The 23,354-nt window shown below is 48.1% G+C and overlaps 1 protein-coding gene across 4 annotated transcripts in view; it reads right to left on the reverse strand.

Moving 5' to 3' along the window:
* The window catches only part of PALD1 (phosphatase domain containing paladin 1), an 87,741-nt gene that overhangs the window by 47,077 nt on the left and 17,310 nt on the right, over window positions 1-23,354 (reverse strand). For 2 of the 4 annotated variants that reach the window (XM_077125020.1, XM_077125017.1), the window contains exon 2: window positions 6-219. In XM_077125020.1, coding sequence (XP_076981135.1) covers window positions 6-190 — 185 coding nt within the window. In that variant the 5' untranslated portion in view covers window positions 191-219. Of the gene's footprint in view, window positions 1-5; window positions 220-1,175; window positions 1,210-14,657; window positions 14,847-23,354 lie in introns of all 4 variants that reach the window. The other 2 variants (XM_077125019.1, XM_077125018.1) reach the window with 2 other exon arrangements.

The following is a 23,354-nucleotide window of genomic DNA, read 5'->3' on the forward strand; positions in this document are numbered from 1 at the left end:
CTCACGTAATCACGACGGGGGCCACCTTGTTGGGGATGATGGACTTAGCCTTGCTGTTGTGCAAGCCCATGGTCTGGAAGGAGTGGATGCTGAGTGAGTGCCGACCGTCCATCGTGCTGCTGTCCTGGAGGCCCTCGAAGGGGGCGCCCGCCGAGATCGCCTGCTGGGCTGTGCTAGCCGTTGTACCCATAATCTGCCAGCAGACCCAGGGCTAAAGACCTGCAGGGTGAGAGGGCATGCCGTGAAGGCAGGGGTTGCGACTGCCCCAGGGGCACGAGGCCAACCCACCCCTCACCCCCACCGGGCAGATGCAGGGAGGCAGCTCACACTGCACTGGAAACAGACCAGGGTTGCTGCCCACCCACCCCCATGAGCTCGGCAAATCACATGATTTCTGTGCCTAGCCCTTTGTGGATGCTTTGGGAGAGTTATGGAGCTAAAGAGCCGAAGGGCTCAGCCCCTGGCAGCCGCTTGGAGTTTTCCATCCAACTGCAAAGTTGAGATAGTGAGGGCTGGTCAAGCAACCACACCAGGTCAGCCCCCAAGGCTCTAAGTGGCTGGCTCAGGAGGGAGGGAGGCCAAGCCTGGTGTGCTGGGAGAAGTCGCCAAAATGGGAAGGACCAGGGTGGTGGAAAGGGGGGGGCTGGATTGGGCTATGAAGGATTTGGAGGGGAGAGGACATTCCCATGGTGAACTAGGACCACGGAAATCCAGACCAGGTGAGTGAGCTGGTTTGGGTTCTCACAGCTGTTCAGGGCTCCACATAAAACACCCAGCCTCACAACTCATCATTAACAGCTGGAAGCTTTCGCCCATCCTGAAGAATGCCAGGCATCCTCAGGACCCAGCAATTCCTCTGACAAGAATTTCTCCAAAAGAACTAAATGATGTGTGCAAATAGCAGGCTACAACGTATTTTGTTGAGGGGTGGTGTTCACAAAGACAAAACACTGGAAACAACCTCCAAGGAAGCTAAATAAATCACAGGACATTTAGAAGATAGAATATTAAACAGTCATTAAAAATATCACATTGACTTAACGTGGAAAATAATCAAGAAATAGGAAATGGAAAAGAGCAGGATACAAAGTAAGTACATGTCACAATTCCATTTTAATTCATTAAAATCCATCAGGAGGGGCAGTACAACAGTGGCTCAATGGCAGAATTCTCACCTGCCATGCCGGAGGTTCGATTCCTGGAGCCTGCCTATGCCAAAAAAACAAAAAAACAAACAAACAAAAAAACAATCCATCAGGAGAAAAGTCTGGAAGGAGACCCATCAAGATGCCAATGTGAGTTATCTCCAAAAGTGCTGTGGCTATAGACAATTTTCACTTCCCCCTTTTTGCTTTTCCATGTTGTCTGATTTTTTTCCTCTGCACATTATGTAATGAAGTGAAAACAACTAAAGAGGACGGACCACGGTGGCTCAGCAGGCAGAGTTCTCACCTGCCAGGCTGGAGACCCGGGTTCAGTTAAAAAAGAGGGCAGAGACCCTTCCCAAAAGCTGAGAGGTGTGGGGAGCAGCAGCTCAGAGGTCCGACAGCCAGAGCTGCTGGGAAGGGAAGGGGCTAGGAATTCCACACAGACCCAGAGGGCAAGGCACATAGGAGAAAGAGGCTCAGAGAACTTTCTGGAGCTTGGGGGCTGCTGGCCCCACTTACTTAGCACTGATGGTCCTGGAACAAGAGGCGGAGAGAGCCCTCTGCTCTGCTCCGTTCCACAGAACCCCAGAGACAATAAGCTGTCCTTAGAAGACCACACGCCTGGCTGCCACCAGCCACGCATGAGCTGCTGCTCCACGACAGTGAGCACTATCTGACCTCCACCATCCACACTCCCCTCGGCAGCCCCTCAGGAAGGGGGCAGTGGGGTCTGGGGACAGACTTGAAGCAGGGTCAGAAGGTCAGCCTGAGGCTGGGCTACCTGCGCCCGCCGTCTCCCCCATACCCTGCATCAAAGGCGGGTACTCCCCAGGCCTCTCTCACATCTGTGTTCCCAGTCTCGCCTTCCCCAAAATGAGGGCCCCCAGCTCCTCCATCCCTTCCCAAACCACCACCACCCCTCTCGCTCTGGAGTGGGCTTCCTCTCTCCCACCCAGCCTTGTCATCCTTGAAAATTCCCAGCAGCCAGCACGATGGCTTCATTAACACTCACACCTTGTGTTTACAGGGCCCATCGCCAAGGCTCTCCACACACTGTTCAATTTCTTTCTTTTTTTTGGTTGAAGGTGGAGGGAATGAGCCTCTATAGTCCCAGACAGAAGCACAGGCAGCTCAGAGGAAAAGGGGCTCCACAGTGGACCCCAGCTGGCCAACAGCAGAGCTGGAACTTAACTCTCCATTTCGCCTGCCCCATAGGCCCCAGACACCCGCTCACCAAAGTTTCCCAGACCCCTCCCAGCAGCCTGAGCCAAGGAGGCCTGTGTGGGAACCGGAGCAGTGGTGAAGGGCTGCAGGATGCCACAGCTGTCCACAGCTGCCCAGGCTGAGGCCAGGCCCCAGAGCTTACTCCCAAAGGCCTGGGCTGGGACCTCTGTCTGTCCTCCCGTCATCATCCCCAACTCCAGCTGGGGCACCCCTCACCTCTCAGAGCTCCCCAGGCAGTGACAGGCCCCAGCCGGTGCCCCGGAGATAACACACATGTGCACAGCTGCAGGCTGTGGGGCACACAAGAGCAGCTGGGGGTGGGGAAGGTCAGGACCCTTTGAAACTTGAGCCTGCCTCCCAAGTGTCTAAGGAAAGTCATGACTCCAGGGGTCCCCAGGCTTCTCACCCTGCAGTTCTCACCCTAAAACTTCTCTCGATCCCACCCAGAGCGAGTCATACCAGTTCAAGAGCCTTCACCCTGCTGGTCATACGCTGTGGGGCCTTGGGCAACTTCCTTCCCCTCTCTGGGCCTCAGGCTCCCGGATGTAAAATGACAGTACGGTATGGGATGATTTGAAAGCCCCTTCCAGCTCCAGGTGGATCTGGATCTTCAGATAGTCAGTGCTCGTGGCCACCCCCCACTGCCCAAGGGCAATGGTCAGCAAGGGCAGGAGGAAGACAGGGCCCCTAGTGCTCGGACCTCTGTTAGGGGGGATATCGTGGTGGGAGGCACGATTGGGATGAGCCAAGAGGGTCCCTGAGCCTGGATGGATAAATAATCATGCCATTATTTTCTAACATGTAACTAAAATCTAGCATTTCCTTCGATTGTGAGTGAAGGCCACCCTATTGTGTCTGCAGATCCTGGGACCTAGATGCCCAGAGAACACCCAGGCGGTTTCATATGGCGTTAGAATGGCTGCAGGTATCTAGAAGCGTCACCTGCACTCATCACCCCTTAGAAACAGCAGCAGTCACAGACCCCTGCCCACAGGTGCTTGGGTGGCATAACTGGTCAACCTTCAGGCAACCCTACGTTGAGCAGCTGTTCAGGCCCCAGATGGCAGAATCCCAGATTCCCACAACTGAGTGCAACTCAGCCAGCCAGAGGAATTCTGATGAGCCTCAAGAGAAGCCTCCCCTCGCCTTATAAAGCGAGCGATGAGGAAGCTGCAATTCCATGTGCACACCAAGCCCTTCAACCCTCGGAACCATCCAAAGAGTTTCCCCCAAAACCGCAACCGCCTGGGTGTCCAGCCTGACCTGCACATGCCCGTCACAGACACGCTCCAGTTTCCTGTTCTTAGAAGCTGAGCACAATGGCCTCGTCACTGACGTGTCTCTGAAACCAAAACCTAACTCTAGTTAGCCTGATGGCAATGCAGTAACAACTAAGGGCAGATATTACCATACTGCAAATTTGTCTCGTAGCATTTTGATAGTTCTCTCACTGAACTATATCTCCTTCATAATCCCATATATTTTGTTTTATGCACTTCAAAACACTATACTGAGAAGGGGTCTGTATTAGGGTTCTCTAGAGAAACAGAATTTATTTATAAATTTATAAAAGTGTCTCACGTGACCACGGGAACACAGAGTCCAAAATCCGCAGGGCAGGCTGTGAAGCCGATGATTCCGATGGAGGGTCTGGATGAACTCCACAGGAGAGGCTCGCCAGCCGAAGCAGGAATAGAGCCTGTCTCTTCTGAATCCTCCTTAAAAGGCTTCCCATGATTAGATTCAGCATCGTTCATTGTAGAAGACACTCCCCTTTGGCTGATTCCAAATGGAATCAGCTGTGGATGCAGCTGACGTGATCATGATCTAATCCTATGAAATGTCCTCATTGCAACAGACAGGCCAGCACTTGCCCAACCAGACAAACAAGTACTACCACTTGGCCAAGTTGACACCTGAACCTGACCATGACAGTCCACCCCTTGTCAACTTAGCAGCTATATATATCACCTTATACCATACCTAATTTCTAAATAAAAAACATTAAAACACACTTTTTTTTCCTTTCACCTAATAATACTCAATTGTCCTACATATAACTGGAAACACAGTAACTCACTCCAGAATAGGGTACAAGTCCTTGGGTAATATTCATTCTTAAACTTGATATCTTACAACTTAAATAGTATAACAGGAACGAAACACCATCACAGTCCTGGTTTCTGTAACTTATCACGTTGTCGTAGTTCATATTTATCACTACCTTTTTCCACTACCTATTCCATGTTCCCTTTACCCTCAGCAAGCACTTCAGCTGGCCGTGGTTCTTTGCCTGGTGGGGTGACCCAAATCTTCATTCCTGAAGTTTCAGACCCATTGGTCATCCAGCCTGGATTGGGTTGTTGCAGTTTTCCACTGACTTTAATCACAGGGCATGGTAGTACTACAAGATGCCCTAGGGGATCTCCTATATTCCAAGAAAACTCTTCTTGATCTCTATTGTATAGTTGCAGTCCTATTTCCCCCTGATAGTCAGGGTCAGTCACCCCAGAAAATAATGCAATTCCCTTCTTGGCTTGTTGATCCAGGGGCATGAGTAGCCCAAAGTGACCAGGTGGCAGTCTTAGATTCCAGTTCAATAGAATCAGTGTTTCTCCTGGTGGAAGCACTCCCCTTTTTGGAACTAAAACCTGTAGACCAGCAGAGCTCAGGGTCACAGGGACAGGAAGCACAAATTTTCCTAGTGGATCACTAGGGGTAATAGTGAGTGGTGCCACTCCCATTTCCACCCCTTGGTTCCTGGAGCCATGGATCCTGGCTATCGGAAAAACAGCACCATACAGCGGATGCTGATTCAGAGCATATACAACTTCCTGGAGAACATTACCCCAGCCTTTCAAGGTATTGCCACCTAGTTGGCACCGTAATTGAGTTTTCAAAAGGCCATTCCATCTTTCTATCAATTCAGCTGCTTCTGGATGATGGGGAACACGGCAAGACCAGAGAATTCCATGAGCATGTGCCCATTCCCGCACTTCATTTGCTGTGAAGTGTGTTCCTTGATCCAAAGCAATGCTATGTGGAATACCATGACGATGGATAAGGCATTCTGTAAGCCCATGGATGGTAGTTTTGGCAGAAGTATTGCATGCAGGGAAAGCAAACCCATATTCAGAGTATGTGTCTATTCCAGTTAGAACAAATCAGTGACCCTTCCATGAAGGGAATGGTCCAACGTAATCAATCTGCCACCATATAGCTGGCTGGTCACCTTTGGGAATGGTGCCATATTGGGGGCTGAGTGTGGGTCTCTGTGCTGGCAGATTGGGCACTCAGCAGTGGCTGTAGCCAGGTCAGCCTTGGTGAGTGGAAGTCCATGTTGCCGAGCCCAGGTATAACCTCCATCCCTACCACCATGACCACTTTGTTCATGAGCCCATTGGGCAATGACAGGAGTTGCTGGGGAAAGAAGCTGACTGGTATCCATAGAATGGGTCATCTTATCCAATTGATTATTAAAACCTTCCTCTGCTGAAGTCACCTTCTGGTGCGCATTCACATGGGACACAAATATCTTCATGTTTTTAGCCCGTTCAGAAAGGTTTATCCACATACTTCTTCCCCAGACCTCTTTGTCACCAATTTTCCAATTATGGTCTTTCCAAGTCCCTGACCATCCAGCCAAAACATGAGCAGCAGCCCTTGAGTCAGTATACAAATGCACCTCTGGCCAGTTTTCCTTCCAAGCAAAATGAACAAGCAGGTATACTGCTCGAAGTTCTGCCCACTGGGAGGATTTCCCCTCACCACTGTCCTTCAGGGACACCCCAGAAAGGGGTTGTAATGCTGCAGCTGTGCACTTTTGGGTGGCTGAACCATCTTTAAACCAGGCCCGAGTTTTCTCTTCCTCAGTCAATTCACTGTAAGGAACTCCCCGAGAGGCCATAGCCCTGGTCTGGGAAAGAGAAGGTAATATGATAGGAGTGCAGACCATGGGCATTTTGGCCACTTCTTCATGTAACTTACTCCCTCTTGGATCTGTGTGACTCCCACTCAGTGTTCTAACCCACTCCACCCTCAGCCAGACACAGCCTCCTACAGAGACAAAGAGACACGGTTTCCCCTGACTTTGGTTTCAGTGGCGAGATCAGGGACACCGTGCCCCATTTCACCACAGCAGCCCTCAGTGGCCAGCCATGAAGCCACTGAATCGAGGCTGCAGCTGCAAAGGCATTTGAGAAAGTCCCACACAGACATGCCATCTTGCCACTTCTGTGAAATGGGAACAATAACAGTGCCTTCCTCACTCATAGGGTCGATGGGAAGGTTAAGTCCGCCCATGCATGCAAAGCCCTTAGAACAGGGCCATGGAGTGCTCCGTGGAGGTCAGCTGTTACCAAATGTTGCGGAGGCCAGGGGTACTAATCAATTAGACTCTGGAGTCCTGCTGTGTGATCAGGCCCCAGCAGCCACAGGTGGAGATCAGCACTTGAAATGTGGCGGGTCCACCCTGGGATGGGCTGCAAGTATAAAACACACACCAGATTTCTAAGACTGAAATACACAGTAAAATATTTCATTCATAATTTATCCTATTAATTCCATGTTCAAAGGATAATACTTGGGGTTAAATAAAATATGCTATTAAATTAAGTTCAACTGTTTGATTTTTTTGATGTGGCTATTTAAAGTTGCACGTGTGGTTTGTATTTTATTTCCATTGGACAATAGTACCCAGAGTCTCAAGTCCTCCATGGTCCTCAGTGGCTCCTTGAGGGCACCCCAAGGCCATCTCAGGGCCTCAGAGCGGAGCCTAATGCTTGTTGCAGGTAAGAACTTAATAAACATGTTAGAGGCAGGGAGAAACTGCCGGAAGTTGGTGCTATCATTCCTATTCAACAGAAATGAAAGTTGGGACTCGCAGAAGCCGTAAGTGACTTTCCAAGGTCCTCATGCCTACTTAGGAGACACAGTATCAGGGTGCCTGTGAAGCAGGGGGCCTGGGGCCAAAAGCAGGGCTGAATCCCATCTCTGCCACTTCTCAGGTATGTGACCTTGGGCACGGGGCTTAACTTCTCTGAGTCTTGGTTTGCCCAACTGTAAAGTGGTGAACATAACAGGGCTTCCCCTCACTGGACTGTATAAGGATAAATTAAGTGAGGAAGTGAACCGGTGCAAGGATGAAAAAGGCGACACTTGCGCAGCCCAGCAGGTCACTCAAACCCACCCTCTGCCCTCAGTACTGTCCCCCTACCTCCATCAGCCCAAGTGGACCCAGCCCTTCCCCACATCCCCCGGGCAGCCCATTTCCTGGCACCAGATCTGAACCTCCCAAAAAGGACCGGAAGCCTCGCTCCGGCACCATCCATAAAACAAATGAGGGACCCGTGGGCTCGGCCCTTGTGTGCGCTCTCAGGGCAGACACCAGGCCAGGGTCGGGGCTAGGTCAAGGCAGCCACCCTATTTTATAACACACATTTTTTTTTAATCATGAAAAATAACATATATACAAACAACCAATAAATTTCAAAGCACACCATAACAATTAGTTGTAGAACAGATTTCAGAGTTTGGTACAGGTTACAATTCTACTTTAGGTTTTTACTACTAGCTGCTCTAAGACACTGGAGACTAAAATATCAATATTCAGCAGTCAGACTCATTTGTTAAATCCTACCTTCTCTGTATTATTCTATCTTCTCCTTTGATCTTTCTCCCACTCTTTAGGGGTACTGGGGCTATGCCCATTCTAACTTTTTCATGATGTAATGGGCTGTCAATAATATGGGATGTGGGATGGAACTAGCTGATGTTCAGGAGAAGCCGGCCCCTGTGGGTTTCAGGACTTATTTGGTCTAGGAATCTGTTTGGAGGTTGTAGGTTTCTATAAAGTAATCCCAGTGGCATGGACTCTTTGTAGAATCTCAGATAAAGCCCTGGGTATAACACACAATTTTGACTCCCCTTATTCGTCTTTGTCCAAGAAGGCACTTGTGCTTCTGTCTGCTCCTGGCTTTAACCAAGAACCAGGAAACCCCAGTTGCAGTCCTGCTCTGCTCCCGGGCCTGAGGCAATTTCTCTCCCTTCTCTGAAGCTCGGTTTTCCCAGCAGGAGAAGGACAGGTTTGCAGACTCCACTTGTCTGTCCAGTTCCTTTCCACTCCTCAGCCACCACCCAGTCTAGGCCACTGACAGCACCAACTGTCCAGTCCTGACTGGACCAACTGTGACAGCCTCCAGCCCATCTCTCTCCTTCCTGCCTGTCCCCCAACAATCCCATCTCTCCATGCAACAGCCGGGAGGACCTTTCAATGTCTTGGCTCGATGGAGACCCATTCGGTAGTTCCCAGAGCACTTTCAAGCTCAGGGTTTCTTTGCTATCAACAATGACCCTGGAGGGTCACACAGACTCCAACCCCTCACCCCACCCCCTGTAGAGCAGGGAAAATGGCTGGCAGGTCCCAGTGGGCCACTTCCCCCGACTGCACATCTCGGTCGAGGCGGGGTCACCTCATCTTCTGCTGTGGGGACACCAGGCCTATCCTTTCTTAACCCCTGCCCCTCAGCCTCCTCTTTAAAACGAGGATGAGATTTTTTTTTGTTTATTTTAAAAACAAAATAAAATAAACAGGAACTAAGTGTGGTTCTCTCTCAAGGGGGTGGGATCATAGGAGAGTGTCACCTGCTAAATTATATATACACTTCCATGTATGTACACATGTATATATATGTATATGCATATATATATGACATTTAAAAAAATGATTTTCCTAAGTTGAATAAAGATTTAAGTTAAAAAGATAAGATGGAGAGATGTTTAGAAATACTGCCGTGTGCTGAGCAGATGAGCTGTCATGGTGGGGCGGGCTTTGACTTCTGGGCTCAGAACTTCAGCCTGCAACCAATGAAGAGCCTCTGAAGCTTCTGAGTTCTGACAGGGAGGTGCTGCCATCACTGTCACACATTAGGATGGGCGTGGAACAGGCAGTGGATGGGAAAAGACAAGCCACAGGACCACCAGCCGAGAAGCGGCAGCAGATGGGAAATGAGTGGGCCAGCAGCAGAGTGGGGGGCTGATGGGGTGCAGATCACCTGCTGCGCTGGAAGAAGCTGTGGGTGGAAGGAAAAAGCCTCCTCTCTACTCACCTGCCAGACCTTGCACTGCAGCCAGTGAAGACCTGGTCACCAGGTGCTGGCCGCCCAGCAGTGGCCTGTAGGTTCCTTGAACTCGGGACCACAGGAAGAAAAAGAAGGGCCCCTTCCAGCCCCCCTCCTGGTATGCATCCAAGTGCAGGGGTGCCCCCTCTACGGCTGGAGCACCCCCCCCCCCACGTAGGCAACTCACTGACAAAAACTCTGCCTTATATGAGATCTTGGATTGGGGAAGGGAGAAGAGGCTCTAAAGGACATTTGGGAGACAACTGGAGAAATCTGAATATGGATTGTATGCTGGAACATTAAATTAACGTCCTCAGGTGTGAGATATCATGGGAAAGAGAAGACTGTCTTTGTTCTTAGGAGAAAGAAGCTGATGTGTTCAGAGGTGAAACATCTTGATGGCCAAGACTTTCATATGGTTTAGAGGAGATCAGAGAGAGGCCAAGTGCAGCAAAATGTTCCCAGTAGGTGAGGGCACAGAGGTATGTGTTTGCTGTACTTTTCTTTCAACTTTCCTATAGGTTTGAATTTTTTCAAATAAAAAGGCAAGATGAAAAACATTTTTTTAATGATTTTTTTTAATTCAAAAAGAAAGCAAACCAGGGTACAACGGTAGTTCAGTGGTAGAATTCTTGCCTGCCATGTGGGAGACCCGGATTCGATTCCCAGCTCATGTACTTCCCAAAAAACAAACAAACCAATAAACAAAAATTCAACAAATGGTGCTGTGATAACCAGATACTCACATGGAAAAAGAATGAAAAAGAAATGAAATGTATGTAGGCCATATAGCATACAAAAAAGAAAGCAAACCTCTGTCTTTGGAGAAGCTAGTTTTCCACACATTCCTTCTGGTTCTCTCCTTGAAGACTCAGAATTTACCTATTTTGAAGGGCAAAAAATGTGTAATCCTCAGGCCAAAAGTGGTCTCACGTGCAATCTGCTTATACAGCATAATATATATGCTGTATATATTATGTAATTAGCTGTAATTAGCTGCCAGCACTTAAAAAGCAAGACATTTCAAACAAAAATCCAGATCTCTGGCTTCTCTTGAAGAATCCAAAGACGTGCCCCCACAGGACACCCTGGGAGGGGGTGTCCGTGCAGCCACAGCTTCTGGTCTCACCTTCTCCTGGAGCAGCCATTCGATTATTGCATCCTGTCCTCTGGGTCCCAGCCCTTGCAGCGCTCCCTCGTTTTTCTCAAACCTCTGAGTCCCCAGGTTTCCTGGCCACTATCCCGTGGGCAAGCTTTTACCTCTCCCTCACACCACAGCACGTAAGACACTGACCACACTTTCCTGGAAGGCCTTGACACCACAGAGAAGAGGGCCACCACCTCCCTTATTCTCACAGCTTGTACTGAGCTGTTTTCCTAGCATTTTCAAGGTCCTTATCCCTGGGCTCAGTCCCTCCTCTCCAATCCTGGCCTCGGGCATGGGGCTTTCCAGCTCCAAGGCAGGACTGACCTCACCCCTGGAAAATCTCCCAGTGAGACTGTGCAGTCCCTGGGGCTCTGTTCCTGCTTCCCAGCCCGGGAGCATCCTCGGATTTGATTAAAAGGCCCACAATGCCTTCATCTCCCGTTCCTGCAGTTTATATTAAAACAGATGCAGAGAACACATACACTAAGAAGGGCAGAGACAGCTAACCGAGCACATGGCCATTCAGTACCAAAATGACATTCCTTATCTCCCCTGCAGCTACATAGAGCCATGTGACTGTTCTAACTAATGGAACAGAAGGAACAGTGTCACATCCAGAAGCCTTCCGTAGGAAACCCTTTTCTTTCCTTCCTCCATCCTGCTGCCTGGAATACAGATGTGATGACTGAAGTTCCGCAGCCATCTTGAGCCCTGAGCACATGAGTCACACCCCAGGAATGTTGAAAATCAAGTTCCCAAAAGAATCATGGAGCAGAACCACATCAGGCCGTGACTGCAAAACTCTGGCCTGGGACAGGAGGTAGAAATAAACTTCCATCTTGTATAAACTACTGCTATTTGGCCTTTTCTATTACTGCAGTCAAATCTAATCCTGACTAATTCACTATGTTATTTTTAGACCTGACCCTAGATGGCCAGACACCACATGGCAACAAGACAGAACTTACTTCTCTCTCCTCTTACAGTCAAGTTTCCCTGCTGGTGGAAGCCAGGCTACACTGTGGGCCAGCAATCCCATGGGCAGGCAGAGTGACTCCGGGACCCTACAAGACCAGCACATGTGAACCCAGGGGTTTCACAAAACATAGAAAACATAATCCCCACCCAGCAGGGCCTCCAGGGTAGCTGATGGTACGCACACATGAACCTATTAGAACACCACCAACTGCCAAACAGTGTGGGACAGCAGCTTTCTCCAAGTTAAATGCAGAGATCTAGAAAGGGCCAAGCAGCAAAATGTTTATCACATGCTATAGAGATCTGGCCTCAAATGCTCCAAAAAGAGGAAAAGAGACCATATGTCTGCCCATGTGCAGGACTCTACTGGTCCCTCAAGGGCCCTTTCTGAGTAGGCTAACAACTGGGAAAGCAAGAAAGTATTATCTGCATGGGAGGGCCCCTGCCCTGTTGGTTTCTTCAGGGAGGAGCAGGAGGAGAAGAGTTTAAAAATCCCCAAGGAAGGGGCCAGTCAACTCTGGGAAGGACATTCATTCCTTTCCTTAAAGAGCCTGAAGCTTTTGTCCATCTCATGGACATTCCATGCAGCCAGAGACTGGGGAGGTGGGGAGCACTGGACAGGGGAGGAAGAGGACCCTGGGGAGAACAGGGTTAAGAGTACTTGGATGATAATTCAGAATACAGGGGCAAGGAAGGCATTGTCCAGATTTTAGAACTCCGCCTACTCTATGAGATCAACAGTAGAAAGGTTTATTTTGTCCAGAACCTAAATTTTCTGTAGCACATAAAATAACTCAACCTGTCTGGATAGATCATTTAAACAACCCAAACACAGGGAGCCCAGAATAAAAAGGAGAGCCTTCAATCCTGTATAGCTTAATGCAATGCCTGGATACACCCCAGAGTATAATAAGCAGATAATCAAAAAGTATTCCAAAGTCTCTTGAGGGATGGGAGTAAAAAAGATGGAACAATTAAACTTTACCACCGGGGAAACCCCTGACACTATGTCAAACATTAGGGACTCCCAAATCAATAGGTCAAGCCCTTGATCTTGAGGTTTGCTCATATGAAGCTTATGTATGTAGCAGAGAAGCTTAATCTACATATAGGTATGCCTAAGCGTCATCTCCGAAGGACCTCTTTCGTTGCTCAGATGCAGCCTCTCTCTCTCTCTCTCTCTCTCTCTCTCTCTCACCCCAACTCTGCAAGTGAAATCATTGCCCTTCCCCATGGAACATGACATCCAGGGATTAAACTCTCCCTGGCAGCATGGGAGATGACTCCCAGGGATGAGCCTGGCCCTGGCACTGTGGGATCAACAGTGTCATCCAGACCAAAAGGGGGAAAAGAAGCATAACAAATAAGGTATCAGTGGCCGAGAGTTCAAATAAAGTTGACAGGCTACTCTGGAAGTCACTCTTATGTAAGCTTCAGTTAGACATTGCTACCTACCATAGTTTGCCAAACCCCAACCAAAACCATTCCTGCCAATCCCAAAGAATATCTAGGGCAGTATATGAAATTCTATAAAGGTTCCATGCACTAGGGTAACTTTTCAGAAACCTGCAACATTCAGATGGGTCCTTGGACCAGATAAGTCCTGAAATGCAGCCTTTCCAGAACATCAACTAGTTCCATCTCCCTATCCCATATTATCAACAGCCCCTCCCAATATGAAAAAGTTAAAATGGGCATAGCCCAAATACCCCTAAAGGGTGAGATAAAGAGCAAAGGTGATAGTTTTACAGAGAAGTTCAGCTTTAACAAATGAGTATGAGTGCTGAATCAGTACATCAATATTTCTTTTAGTCTCCAGTACCTCATAGCAGCTAGAAATAAAAACCTAAAATTGTGGAACTGTAACCTATACCAAACTGAAATCTGTTCTACAACTAATTGTCGCAGTGTGATTTGAAATTTATTGCTTTTTTTATACATGTTATTTTTCACAAAAAAGAAAAAAAATCTGTTATGATGATAAATACACAGCTAAATGATGATATTGTGAGCCACTGATTATATATTTTGGATGACTACATGGTATGTGAATACATATCAATAAAAAATACTTTAAAAAGCCAATTGGAAAAATCACTATGAGAGTGGGAGTGGAGGGCTGATTTGGGAAATCTCCCTTGCCTTCCTGCCAGGGTAAATAAATCCTTTTCTCCTCTTCAGCCCGATTCGGTGCGATGTTCACTGGTCTAGCTGAACAACAACCCCAGATGTGGGAGTACCCGTCTACACTGTTACACTCTGCTACTGAACCACTAAGCAAAAACAGGGATCACTCTACTCGCTGAGTGACTGATCCTGATTATCAAGGTGAAATTGAGTTGCTGCTGCATAATGAGGGAAATTAAAACTATACCTGGAATCTGGGGATTCCTTGCAGATGCCACTTAATATTTCCATACTTCATAATAAAGGTTTATGCAAAACTTCAGCGATGAAAAAAAGGGAGGACAACTGACTCTGGGAATGAAAGTTTGAGTCACTCCGCCATGGAAAGAACCCCACCAGGTGGAGTTCTGGCTAAGGGTGGGGAAAATACAGAATGGGCTGTGGAAGCAGGAAGCCATAGATATAAACTATGCTCTCATGATCCATTACGGGAAGAGCCTTATGTATTTTCTCTTTATTTATTATATGTCTGTATTTATTTGTATATGCTAACCATTCTCTTCTTTTCTCTTTCTTCCCATTATTATTTTATATACAGGTTATTGGAGGTAAACTTTATAACTTATGCTTTTAGATAATAGTATATTCAGTGAAACAGTGACTGAATTCAAGGAGTATTTGATGCAGCCTGTAAAGATATGAACGATGGGACTGTGTGTCTCTTCATTTGGGGAAAGGGAGAGAACTCGTTTACTTATAAGACGGATAGCTCTATCTTGTTGGGTGGAAATGCAGAGCTGTGTTGTTGATATAAGGAAGTCCAAATGTGTACAGAAAAGTGCAAACAGAAGCTGTGTAGCCGAAGAGGTGGACTATATTAGGAGTACCTGGACGAAAGAAAGCAGCAATACTTACTATTCCGTGTACCAGGGATTCCAGAAGACTCTTGGGATTCATAGAGAGTGGCCAAGAAGCTCAGAACAATATTCCACCTGGACCACCATTCAGAGCCTGGGAACTTCATGCCCAAAGTCACAGGTTCCAAACATCATTTGGTTAAGTGAATATCACATTCCCATCACCCCATCTGGCCTGCAGAACAGACTGTATGAAGAAGGCAGAGACATAGGCTATTGTCCCATTTAGCAGATGAAAACACTGAGGCTTAGAATGCTCTCTATGTGACATAGTGACGGGCTCTTTCTACTGCATCATCCCCCATCACACTCTCCATTTTTTTTCCAAAGCTACTTCAGTTTTCTGGCTAGACATTTGGAAGCTCAATTCAGGGACACGGCAGAAGGCTGAGAATCTGCTCCTCTCCTCCTTCCAGGCCCCAGGAAAGAGTGCCTCTTCCAGATCCACAGCCTTTCACACAACCCTGGCAGCCAGATGCCCACGGCCGGATGACAACGGAGCTAAAAATAAGGTAGGGGACTGAGTGACCAGCTGCAGGAAACATCTGCCTCAGCAGCAGAACAAACACAAAGGAAGTCACCTTGCTCCAGGATTCCCCTACTGTGGGGTCAGGGGAGGAGGAGCAGGGGCTTAAGCCAGACCCCCACCTGCCCTGGGCCTTGTCCTCCCACTCCCAACACCATGCATAAAAAGGACAGAGGATCTAAATACCCCTAGGACACCAACGTGAATCTTATGATCAAAGCCAGAAGGTCCCTTTGTTTGTTCCTCTCACTTCACAGAAGAGGAAACTGAGGTTCAGAGTAGGCCACACCCCTGCCCACTGTGAGAGAACCAGTGGGCAGCAGGGCCACAATGAAAGGTCTCCTGCCTTTTCCTTCCCACCACCACCACTTTGCTGCTCATCTGCTCCACTCGATACACCCATCCAGGCCAGAGAAGATGCAGAGCAGGGAAGAGTTCCCCTGCTCCAGAGAGTAGAAGCACACCAAACAGAGGAGACAGACTTCAGCATAAAAGACTTCATTTAGGCTCCAGGAGGAGCCATGTGGCAATCATGAATTTCCATAACTCCCTCTGAGGCTCCTACCCTTGTACTCCAGCCCAAATCAACTTCAAATAGGCAACATTTCAACAGCCTTTTGCAAATAATAGTAATAAGTGCTTGCAAACCACTAACAATGATAGAAGCAAAAATAATAAAGCAGAGGTGCATCCTCTGGCTAGGGATGATAAGGGGGGCATATACTCTCTATGAGGCAGAAATTGTGTCAAGTCCATATTACCTTTGAAAATCCTCTAAACGGCCCATATAGGTCAAGGCTGGGCCATCTCTCCATTGGTCCAACCTGGCCAGTTCTTCTTACAACAATGGGGCAGATGCCACTACTTCCAGACAGCAAGGGATGAAGTTGAAGGGTCGCACGCCAGCCTCACACTCACTCATTCCTTGTCTTCCTGCCTGGATCACCCCCCCTCCCCCCTCCCACCTGCCCAGCTCCCTCCTACCCTGTGCACCAGGCTCCTCGCCACCACACCTGAGTGAGGTCCCCTCGCCCCACTCCACTATGGATGCCCTTCCTTGGTCTGCGTCCCACGAGACCCACTAGATGTCCCCAGGGCCTGGCCCGATGGTTGGCCACTTCAATGAATTAACTCTGAAAGAAACACCTGGACGCAGAAAGGATTTTTAAAGAAAAAAAAAAGGATCACTATTGAGGCTGCCCATGTTATAAGAAATGAAACAATACAGGAGGGGTTTCAGCCGAGGGCCTGGGCCACAGCAAGTATTCAAGGACAGCTATTTTGACAGGCGGTGGTGGGATGCTGACCCTCACACTCACACAGCTGAGGAGGTGAAGAGGAAGCAACGCGGAGGGCGGAGGCTGGGGGAGCTGAGGGGACCCCCAAGGGAAAAGAAGACCCATCCATGCACTTTCTGTCTCTCAGAGGGGCAAGAAAAACAGGGCATCTGTGAAGTCCCCTGAGCTTGAGTAGAATTTAGAACAGAAAATGATGACTTTTTAATGCCAAACGACTTACATCTCCACCCCCTCCCCCCATCGTGGGGTTCTTTCTGGTTTGTTAGGGGAAAGCAGCAGGTGCAGTGTGCTCCAGGAGAGCAGCCGGCGCTGGGCTGAGGGCTGTGAGGCTGGCATCTAATTGCAGTTCTGAAAATGTGCTCTGCAGACCCCTGGGGTCCCCGAGGCCAGAGCTCCCCTCCTGACGGGCTCAGTCGTGGTGGCCTTTGTCGTCCTGTTGACGCTGGCGGGAAGGGGCCGGGGGGTGGGAATGGGGAGCCCCAGCGCTGAGCGGGGCAGGGTCCCAAACGGGGCGGGTCGCGCCATGTTCCCCCCACACCTGCTGTCGCTGGAGGACCCCAGGTTCCCTTCAGAACGTCCCTGAGCAGGCAGGAAAGGGGTGTGTTTCATTCAGTCGCAGCCCTGGGGACACGTCTTTTTAACAGCCTGTGTGGGGAAGGGGCGTGCAGGGAGAGCACTGGGCTGTCTACCTAAGCAGGAGGCGGCCTGGAGGAAGAGGGCTTGTGAGGGTGTTTGAAGTGGAGCTGAATTAGCCTCTGTTTTTGGGGAACACCACTTTTTCTTGAAAGAACAACTGACGGACAAGCTGTGGTTATTCAGACTGTTCTCAAAACTGAACAAAGCGAGCCTGTCACTTCAAGAAAAACAATAGACAGCATTTGTTGCCAATGATAAAATTTGGGCTTCCAGGGGAAAATCAGAATTTTGGAAAACTTGCATCAGCTACTCTAAGGCTGACAGCTTCCCCAAACTTAAGGATTTGTCTCATGATATCAGTGATGCTATTAACATATGCCATTTTTCTTCAGTGTAATCAAATGCAATGTGTCCCCACCTGGAAATTCTGCACAACTCAGTGAACGAATACTTTCCAAACCACCAGTGCCTGGTGTTACAAAACCCTGCCTGGGCAAATCTGCCGAGTCAGAAAGTAGACTGGTGGTTATCAGGGGAAGGAGGGATGGTGGAATTAAGATTATCTGCTAACAGGTATGCGGCTTCTTTTTGGTGTGTTCAAACTATTCTGAGATTGATAGCAGTGATGGTTCCACAACTCTGTGAATATGCCACTGAACTGCCCATTTAAAAGGGTGAATTTTATGGAATGTAAAAGATCTACTTAAAGTATAAAACAGTCCATGGGGAAAAAAAAATAGTCCATGGATTCTAACGTAAGAGAGTACAGAAAAATTCACTGATGGGGTTTCAAATTCCACATTTCAACAAACCTTTAAGAAACTACTACCACTTGTCAAATTTTCTATGTAATGTCAAAGAAAAATATCCATAGATTAATAAAATACTCCTCTCTTTCTAACTATGTATCTGAATGAAGCCGGATTATTTTCATATACTTCAATCAAAACAGCATATCCCAACTGACTGAAGGCAGAAGCAGATAGGACTAGCTAGCCATCTTCTATTAAGCCAGACATTAAAGAGATTTGCAAAACCGTTAAACAATGTTACTCTTCTTACAAATGTTTGTTGTTGTTTTTTTTGGAAAAGAAATACTTTGTTTGAACACACAATGATTTTATTACTTTAAATGAATTTATAAATAAGTAGTTTTAAACATAGCTCCATTTCTAATGTTATTTATAACATCAAACAAATGCTCTCTGGAGACTTTTTAAGAGTGTAAAAGGGCCCTGAGACCAAAAAGTTTGCTAAGAGTTCATCTAATTTAGCCCTCACAATAACCCTTGAAAGTAGAACTAGCTTCATGCCCATTTTGCAGGTACTGTCACTGAGGCACAGAGTCTGGGTAATTTGCCCAAGGATACACAGCTAGAAGGTGGCGGAGCAGGGGTCAAAGCCAGGCAGTCGAACTTCGGAGTGCACGCACTTAACCTCTAAGGCATCCCTCACCTGACACTGTACACCCAAGGAAAATGCTAAAGGAAGGAAAATGGACAAGCTACCAAGGAAACCCAAAAAGTGAAAGACGGAATATAAATAAATACTTATATGAACATGGGGCACAAAAGAACTTTTCTAAGCAAATGCTAGAGGGAGAAGATACAAAGTCAAATGTTGAGAGATCCAGCTATATAAAAAAACAGTCAGCTTTAGACCACCAAAGAAAAAACACAGTTAAAAGGCAAATCACAATCTGAGTAGAAATATGTCCAACATATTTTTATTATTCATCATAGTCAATAAATAGAGTTTTCCAAACAAATCAGAAAGCAAGTATATCGTGAGAGTAAAAGAGGCAAAAATAAAAGAAAATAACGCACTCCAAAAGAGAATAAATACCACAGGCCAATAAGCATGGGAAAAAATGCTCAACCTAACTGTGCTGGTTTGAAAGGACTGTGTGCCCCCAGAAAAGCCATCCTGATCCCATCACGTGGAGACAGCAGTTTCTTTTAATCCCTAATCACTTTAGGTGAGTGACTTGATTAGATTATCTCGTGGAGATGTAGCTCGCCCAATTGTGGATATTAATTAGATGGAGATGTGACTCCACCCATTCCAACTGGGTCTTGATTAGTTTAGTGGCATCCTTTAAAAGAGGAAGCATTTTGGAGAAAGCCTGAGAATGACGAGATCCACGAGAATCACGAGAGCCATGCAAGCAGAGACCTTTGGAGATGAAGAAGGAATAGGTTCCTGGGGGAGCTTCACGAAACAGGAAGCATGGAGAGAGCTAGTAGACCTCACCATGTTCACCATGTGCCTTTCTAGTTGAGAGAGAAACCATGAACTTCATCGGCCTTTCTTGAGTGAAGGTAACCATTTGTTGCTGCCTTAATTTGGACATTTTTATAGACTTGTTTTAATTGGGACATTTTCACGGCCTTAGAACTATAAACTTGCAACTTAATAAATTCCCCCTTTTAAAAGCCATTACGTTTCTGGTATATCACATTCCAGTAGCTAGCAAACTAGAACACTTACTAATAAGTTTTAAAATGGAAACAAGATGTCACTATACTGCCTATCAATGTACAGTAACTAAATCAGGATGAAAACTCGTGTATGGGCACCACACCAGGGCTGGGTACTCTCCTATGTAGGTGTAAACTGGCTCAGCAATCTGAAAACCAATCTGGCAATAACTCTAAAATGCCTAAAAGATGTGCAATCCTTTAACCCAACAATTTTATCAACTTATTCAAAGGAAATACTCAAAGGTACAGTATGAGGGTGTTCAGTACAACTTTTATTTATATTAGTAAAGGACTGGAAAACTTCTTTTATATTCCACAGCAGTTGAATGCATCATAGATGTCATATGTCATCATTAAAATGGACGGAGTATTAGATGAACATCATAACCAAATGCAGAGGGAAAGAAGCCAACATGAGCCAACACTGTACAGTGCCATTTATCTAAAACTCAGAAGACAAAACTAGGCAATGGTATTGGAAGTTGGGTGAGAAGTCTCACCTGCAAAGGGAAGGAAGGGATGGGGTGCTGGGGCAGGGTGCTGGTAGAATTCTATTTTTTGGTGTGGGTGAAGGTGATAAGGTTGTGTTTGCTTTGTACACTCATCAAGCTGTACACTTGTGATGTGTGTACTTTTCCGTGTATGTTAAAAGTCAGCTTTAAACTTTCACAAGAAAGAAGTAGCAGATTATTTACTGACAAAGGGAAAGTATCTTCTGTACATTTTCTTTTGTTTCACTTTGTTTAAAGATGCCAAACAGTATTTTCGAGTGTTTTTCCATTAAGGGGAGGGTGAAGTACACACACACTCACACAGGAATGATAACCTCAAAACATTAATGGTGAACTGTGGTTATCTCTAGGAAGTGGAATTACAGATGATTTTTCTCACCTTCCTGTATTTGTGTATTTTCTCTGATTTTCCTACCACGAACATATACTATTTATATGCATTTTTTAAAAAACCACCACACAATTTGGCCATGAGGCCAGCAACTACGGTTCAACATGAGCTTTACAGGCCAAGGAAAGCCTGACGCCACAGAAAAAGGTGAGAGGAGTGAGGGGGCGGGAGACCTGCCACTGGTCCAAGGCCAAGAGCCTTCCAAGGTAAAACTAGGATGCTGGAACCAGAGGGGCATGGGGTGGACTCCTAGGCATCCCTCAGAGAGGCCCTGGGAGAGTGCCCTCACCACTGAGCCTCGCTTTCCTTGGTGGCAGATTAAGGTCAGGGGTGCCCCCCGCAGTAGAGGGTGAGTGAGGGCAGAGGTCGGGGCCTACCACACAGTTCTCAGGGCAGTTTCTTCACACAGGCTCCCCGAGTTCCACAGAAGAAATGGAGGCCAGGAGAGAGAAACTTCCTCCCCTCACATAGCTGGCCTGGGTCCACCCAGGTTTCCCCAGAAACGACCCCGGGACACCCTGACCATGGAGGGTGGTCAGGGGCCTCAGTGGCTTCCAGTAAAAGGAGTGGACCTGGCACTGGACATGAGCTCAGGAGTCCTTCCTCAGGCCCCACAGCCACCAGCATGGAAGGCAGGGGCAGGGAAGGGGGGTGCCCATCCAGATGGGAAGTGACCTTGCCGGATGACCAGCAGGCCAGCATTCCATCGGAAGCCCCCAACTGCTGGCGAACTGCGGGGTCACGGGGGCCAGTAAGGGGGCCCACGGTGGCCAAGGAGAAAACAGGATTTACTGCAGAGGGCCAGCCACACAGCAGACCCCAGGGTGGGGAAATGACTTCATCTCACGTTCTGTCCACCTCGCTTCCGCCCCTGGCCAGGGAGGGAGTTAATCCTGAAAGGTCCCCACCCAGGCCAGGGCAAGGGAGTCCAGGCTTTCTCTTCTCCCCCACTGCTACCATCCCCAGCCCCCAGATGAGGAAACTGAGGCTCAGAGAGGCTCACTCGCCCTAAGGTAGAATGTGGCAAGGGCAGGGATTCCAGCAGTTTTTCCACTACACTGAGCTACAAAGAAGAGGTGATGTTAACTCAAGGACATTCTGAGCAGAGGGACAGAATGGAGAGAAAAATGCTTGAGGCTGTGCAGCCTGCTGGGAAGTATTAAGACTATGGTTATAAGGGCAGGGTTGGGGCTGGGGGTGGGCTGTACCCTCAGTGCCTTGGGGAACCTGCCAGAGAATTAGGATGTTGCCCAGGAAGTCAGTCTGGTGCAACAGAAGTGTAGAGTCATGACCATGGCCTGTGTCAACCTAGGGTGGCTGCATGGAGGAGGCAACATGTAGGAAGCTTCCTGAGCAAGGACTGGTTACTACTCTGAGAACTCTAGGGCCCAAAGCTCAGTAGACCCCACCCACCACCCCACCATCCCAAATTAGACCTAGTGCCTCTGTGAAAGAGAAGTGAAAGGAGCCCACAGCACCGAGCACCTACCACAGGCCAAGGTCTGCACCAGGTGCCGTACCAATAAAACAGCGGAGTGTGAGTGCAGGTTCTGGAGCCGGACGGCCTGGGTGGGAGCCTCAGCACCCTCACCGGCCCCCATTCATGTGGACTTGCTGATCAACATCTGTCAGATGAAGATAATAACTGTGCCCACCTCTGAGGGCTGGGGTTTAACTGGGGTTTAACAAATGCCTTATCTGCTGCTAGTGCTGTTTCTCCAAACTCCCAGTGAGCTGTGTATCATGGCCATTCTGACCCACAGAGAGGGACAGTGACTTGGCTTAGACCACATGGCAAGGAAGAAGCAGAGCAGAGATTCAAACTCTGGCCTGTCTGGTCTCAACACCCAGGCTCACCCCAATCCATCACTCAAAGCAAAACCTAAACACCTAAAGCCTACAGCCCTGCCTTGGCTCTCCAGGCCTCTGGTGGTTTCTAGCAGGAAAAGAGCTCCACCACTCAAATCTCCAATGGCAGAGAGGAGTATGGAGAAAATGCCAGGGCTCAGTAGGGGAAGAAAAATATTTTTAAGCTTCTCCCTCTTCCTGTTTACCTCTCTCCTCAATCCCAAAACTCCCAGTAGCTGTTTGTTCAGGGAACGTCGTGCCAAGAGTGACATCCGTCCTATGGCCATGCTGAGCCAGGCTGTCCCCTGCCAGCCTTGCAGGGGTGGCACTGAGGCCCACTGCCCTGCAGACCAGGGAGGCTGCTGCATAAAGGGGCTTTCAGCAGAAGCCAGGGCCAAGGTGGGAGACCTGGCGCAGGGTGGAGAGGCTGGCTGCCACGGTTTCCGGGTGCCAGCTGGCACCAAACAGCACCACACTTGGCTGTAGGGAGGTGATGAGAAGGAGCTGAGGAATGACTCTGAGCTTGGTGCAGAAGGAAAAGGGGCCCAAGCCCAGGCCAGAGTTCTGAGCTGGAGAGAGGAACACAGAGCCCAGGCCGTGGGGCCAGGCAAACCTGACGTCCAATCCTGGCTGGCCAGGACTTGCTACGTGACTTTGGCCAAGTTACTGAACCTCTCTGAGCCTCTGTTTTCTTAAGATAAAATGAGGCTACTATGGGCACCTACTTCATTTGGGACATGGTGAGGTCTGAATGGGACATCGTAGGGGAAAGGCTAGCACACAGTAAATGTGAAAAAACGTCATTTATTTCCATTCCCACCAACAAGCTGACCCTTACTCAACTCTGAAGATCTGAGGTGCCTTTAAAATAGGCTCAAAAGAACAATGAAGAGCTCATTAAAAACTTTTTGATGCCCATATATATACCTTTCCGGCCCCATTTTTGAAGAGTTTAGGTTCTGCAGAAAGAACCAAAGAAACCACCACCCAGGGAGCTAGTA

This window comes from Tamandua tetradactyla, chromosome 13 (genome assembly GCF_023851605.1).
Source record: "Tamandua tetradactyla isolate mTamTet1 chromosome 13, mTamTet1.pri, whole genome shotgun sequence".
In the NCBI taxonomy this organism is placed as follows: Eukaryota; Metazoa; Chordata; class Mammalia; order Pilosa; family Myrmecophagidae; genus Tamandua; species Tamandua tetradactyla.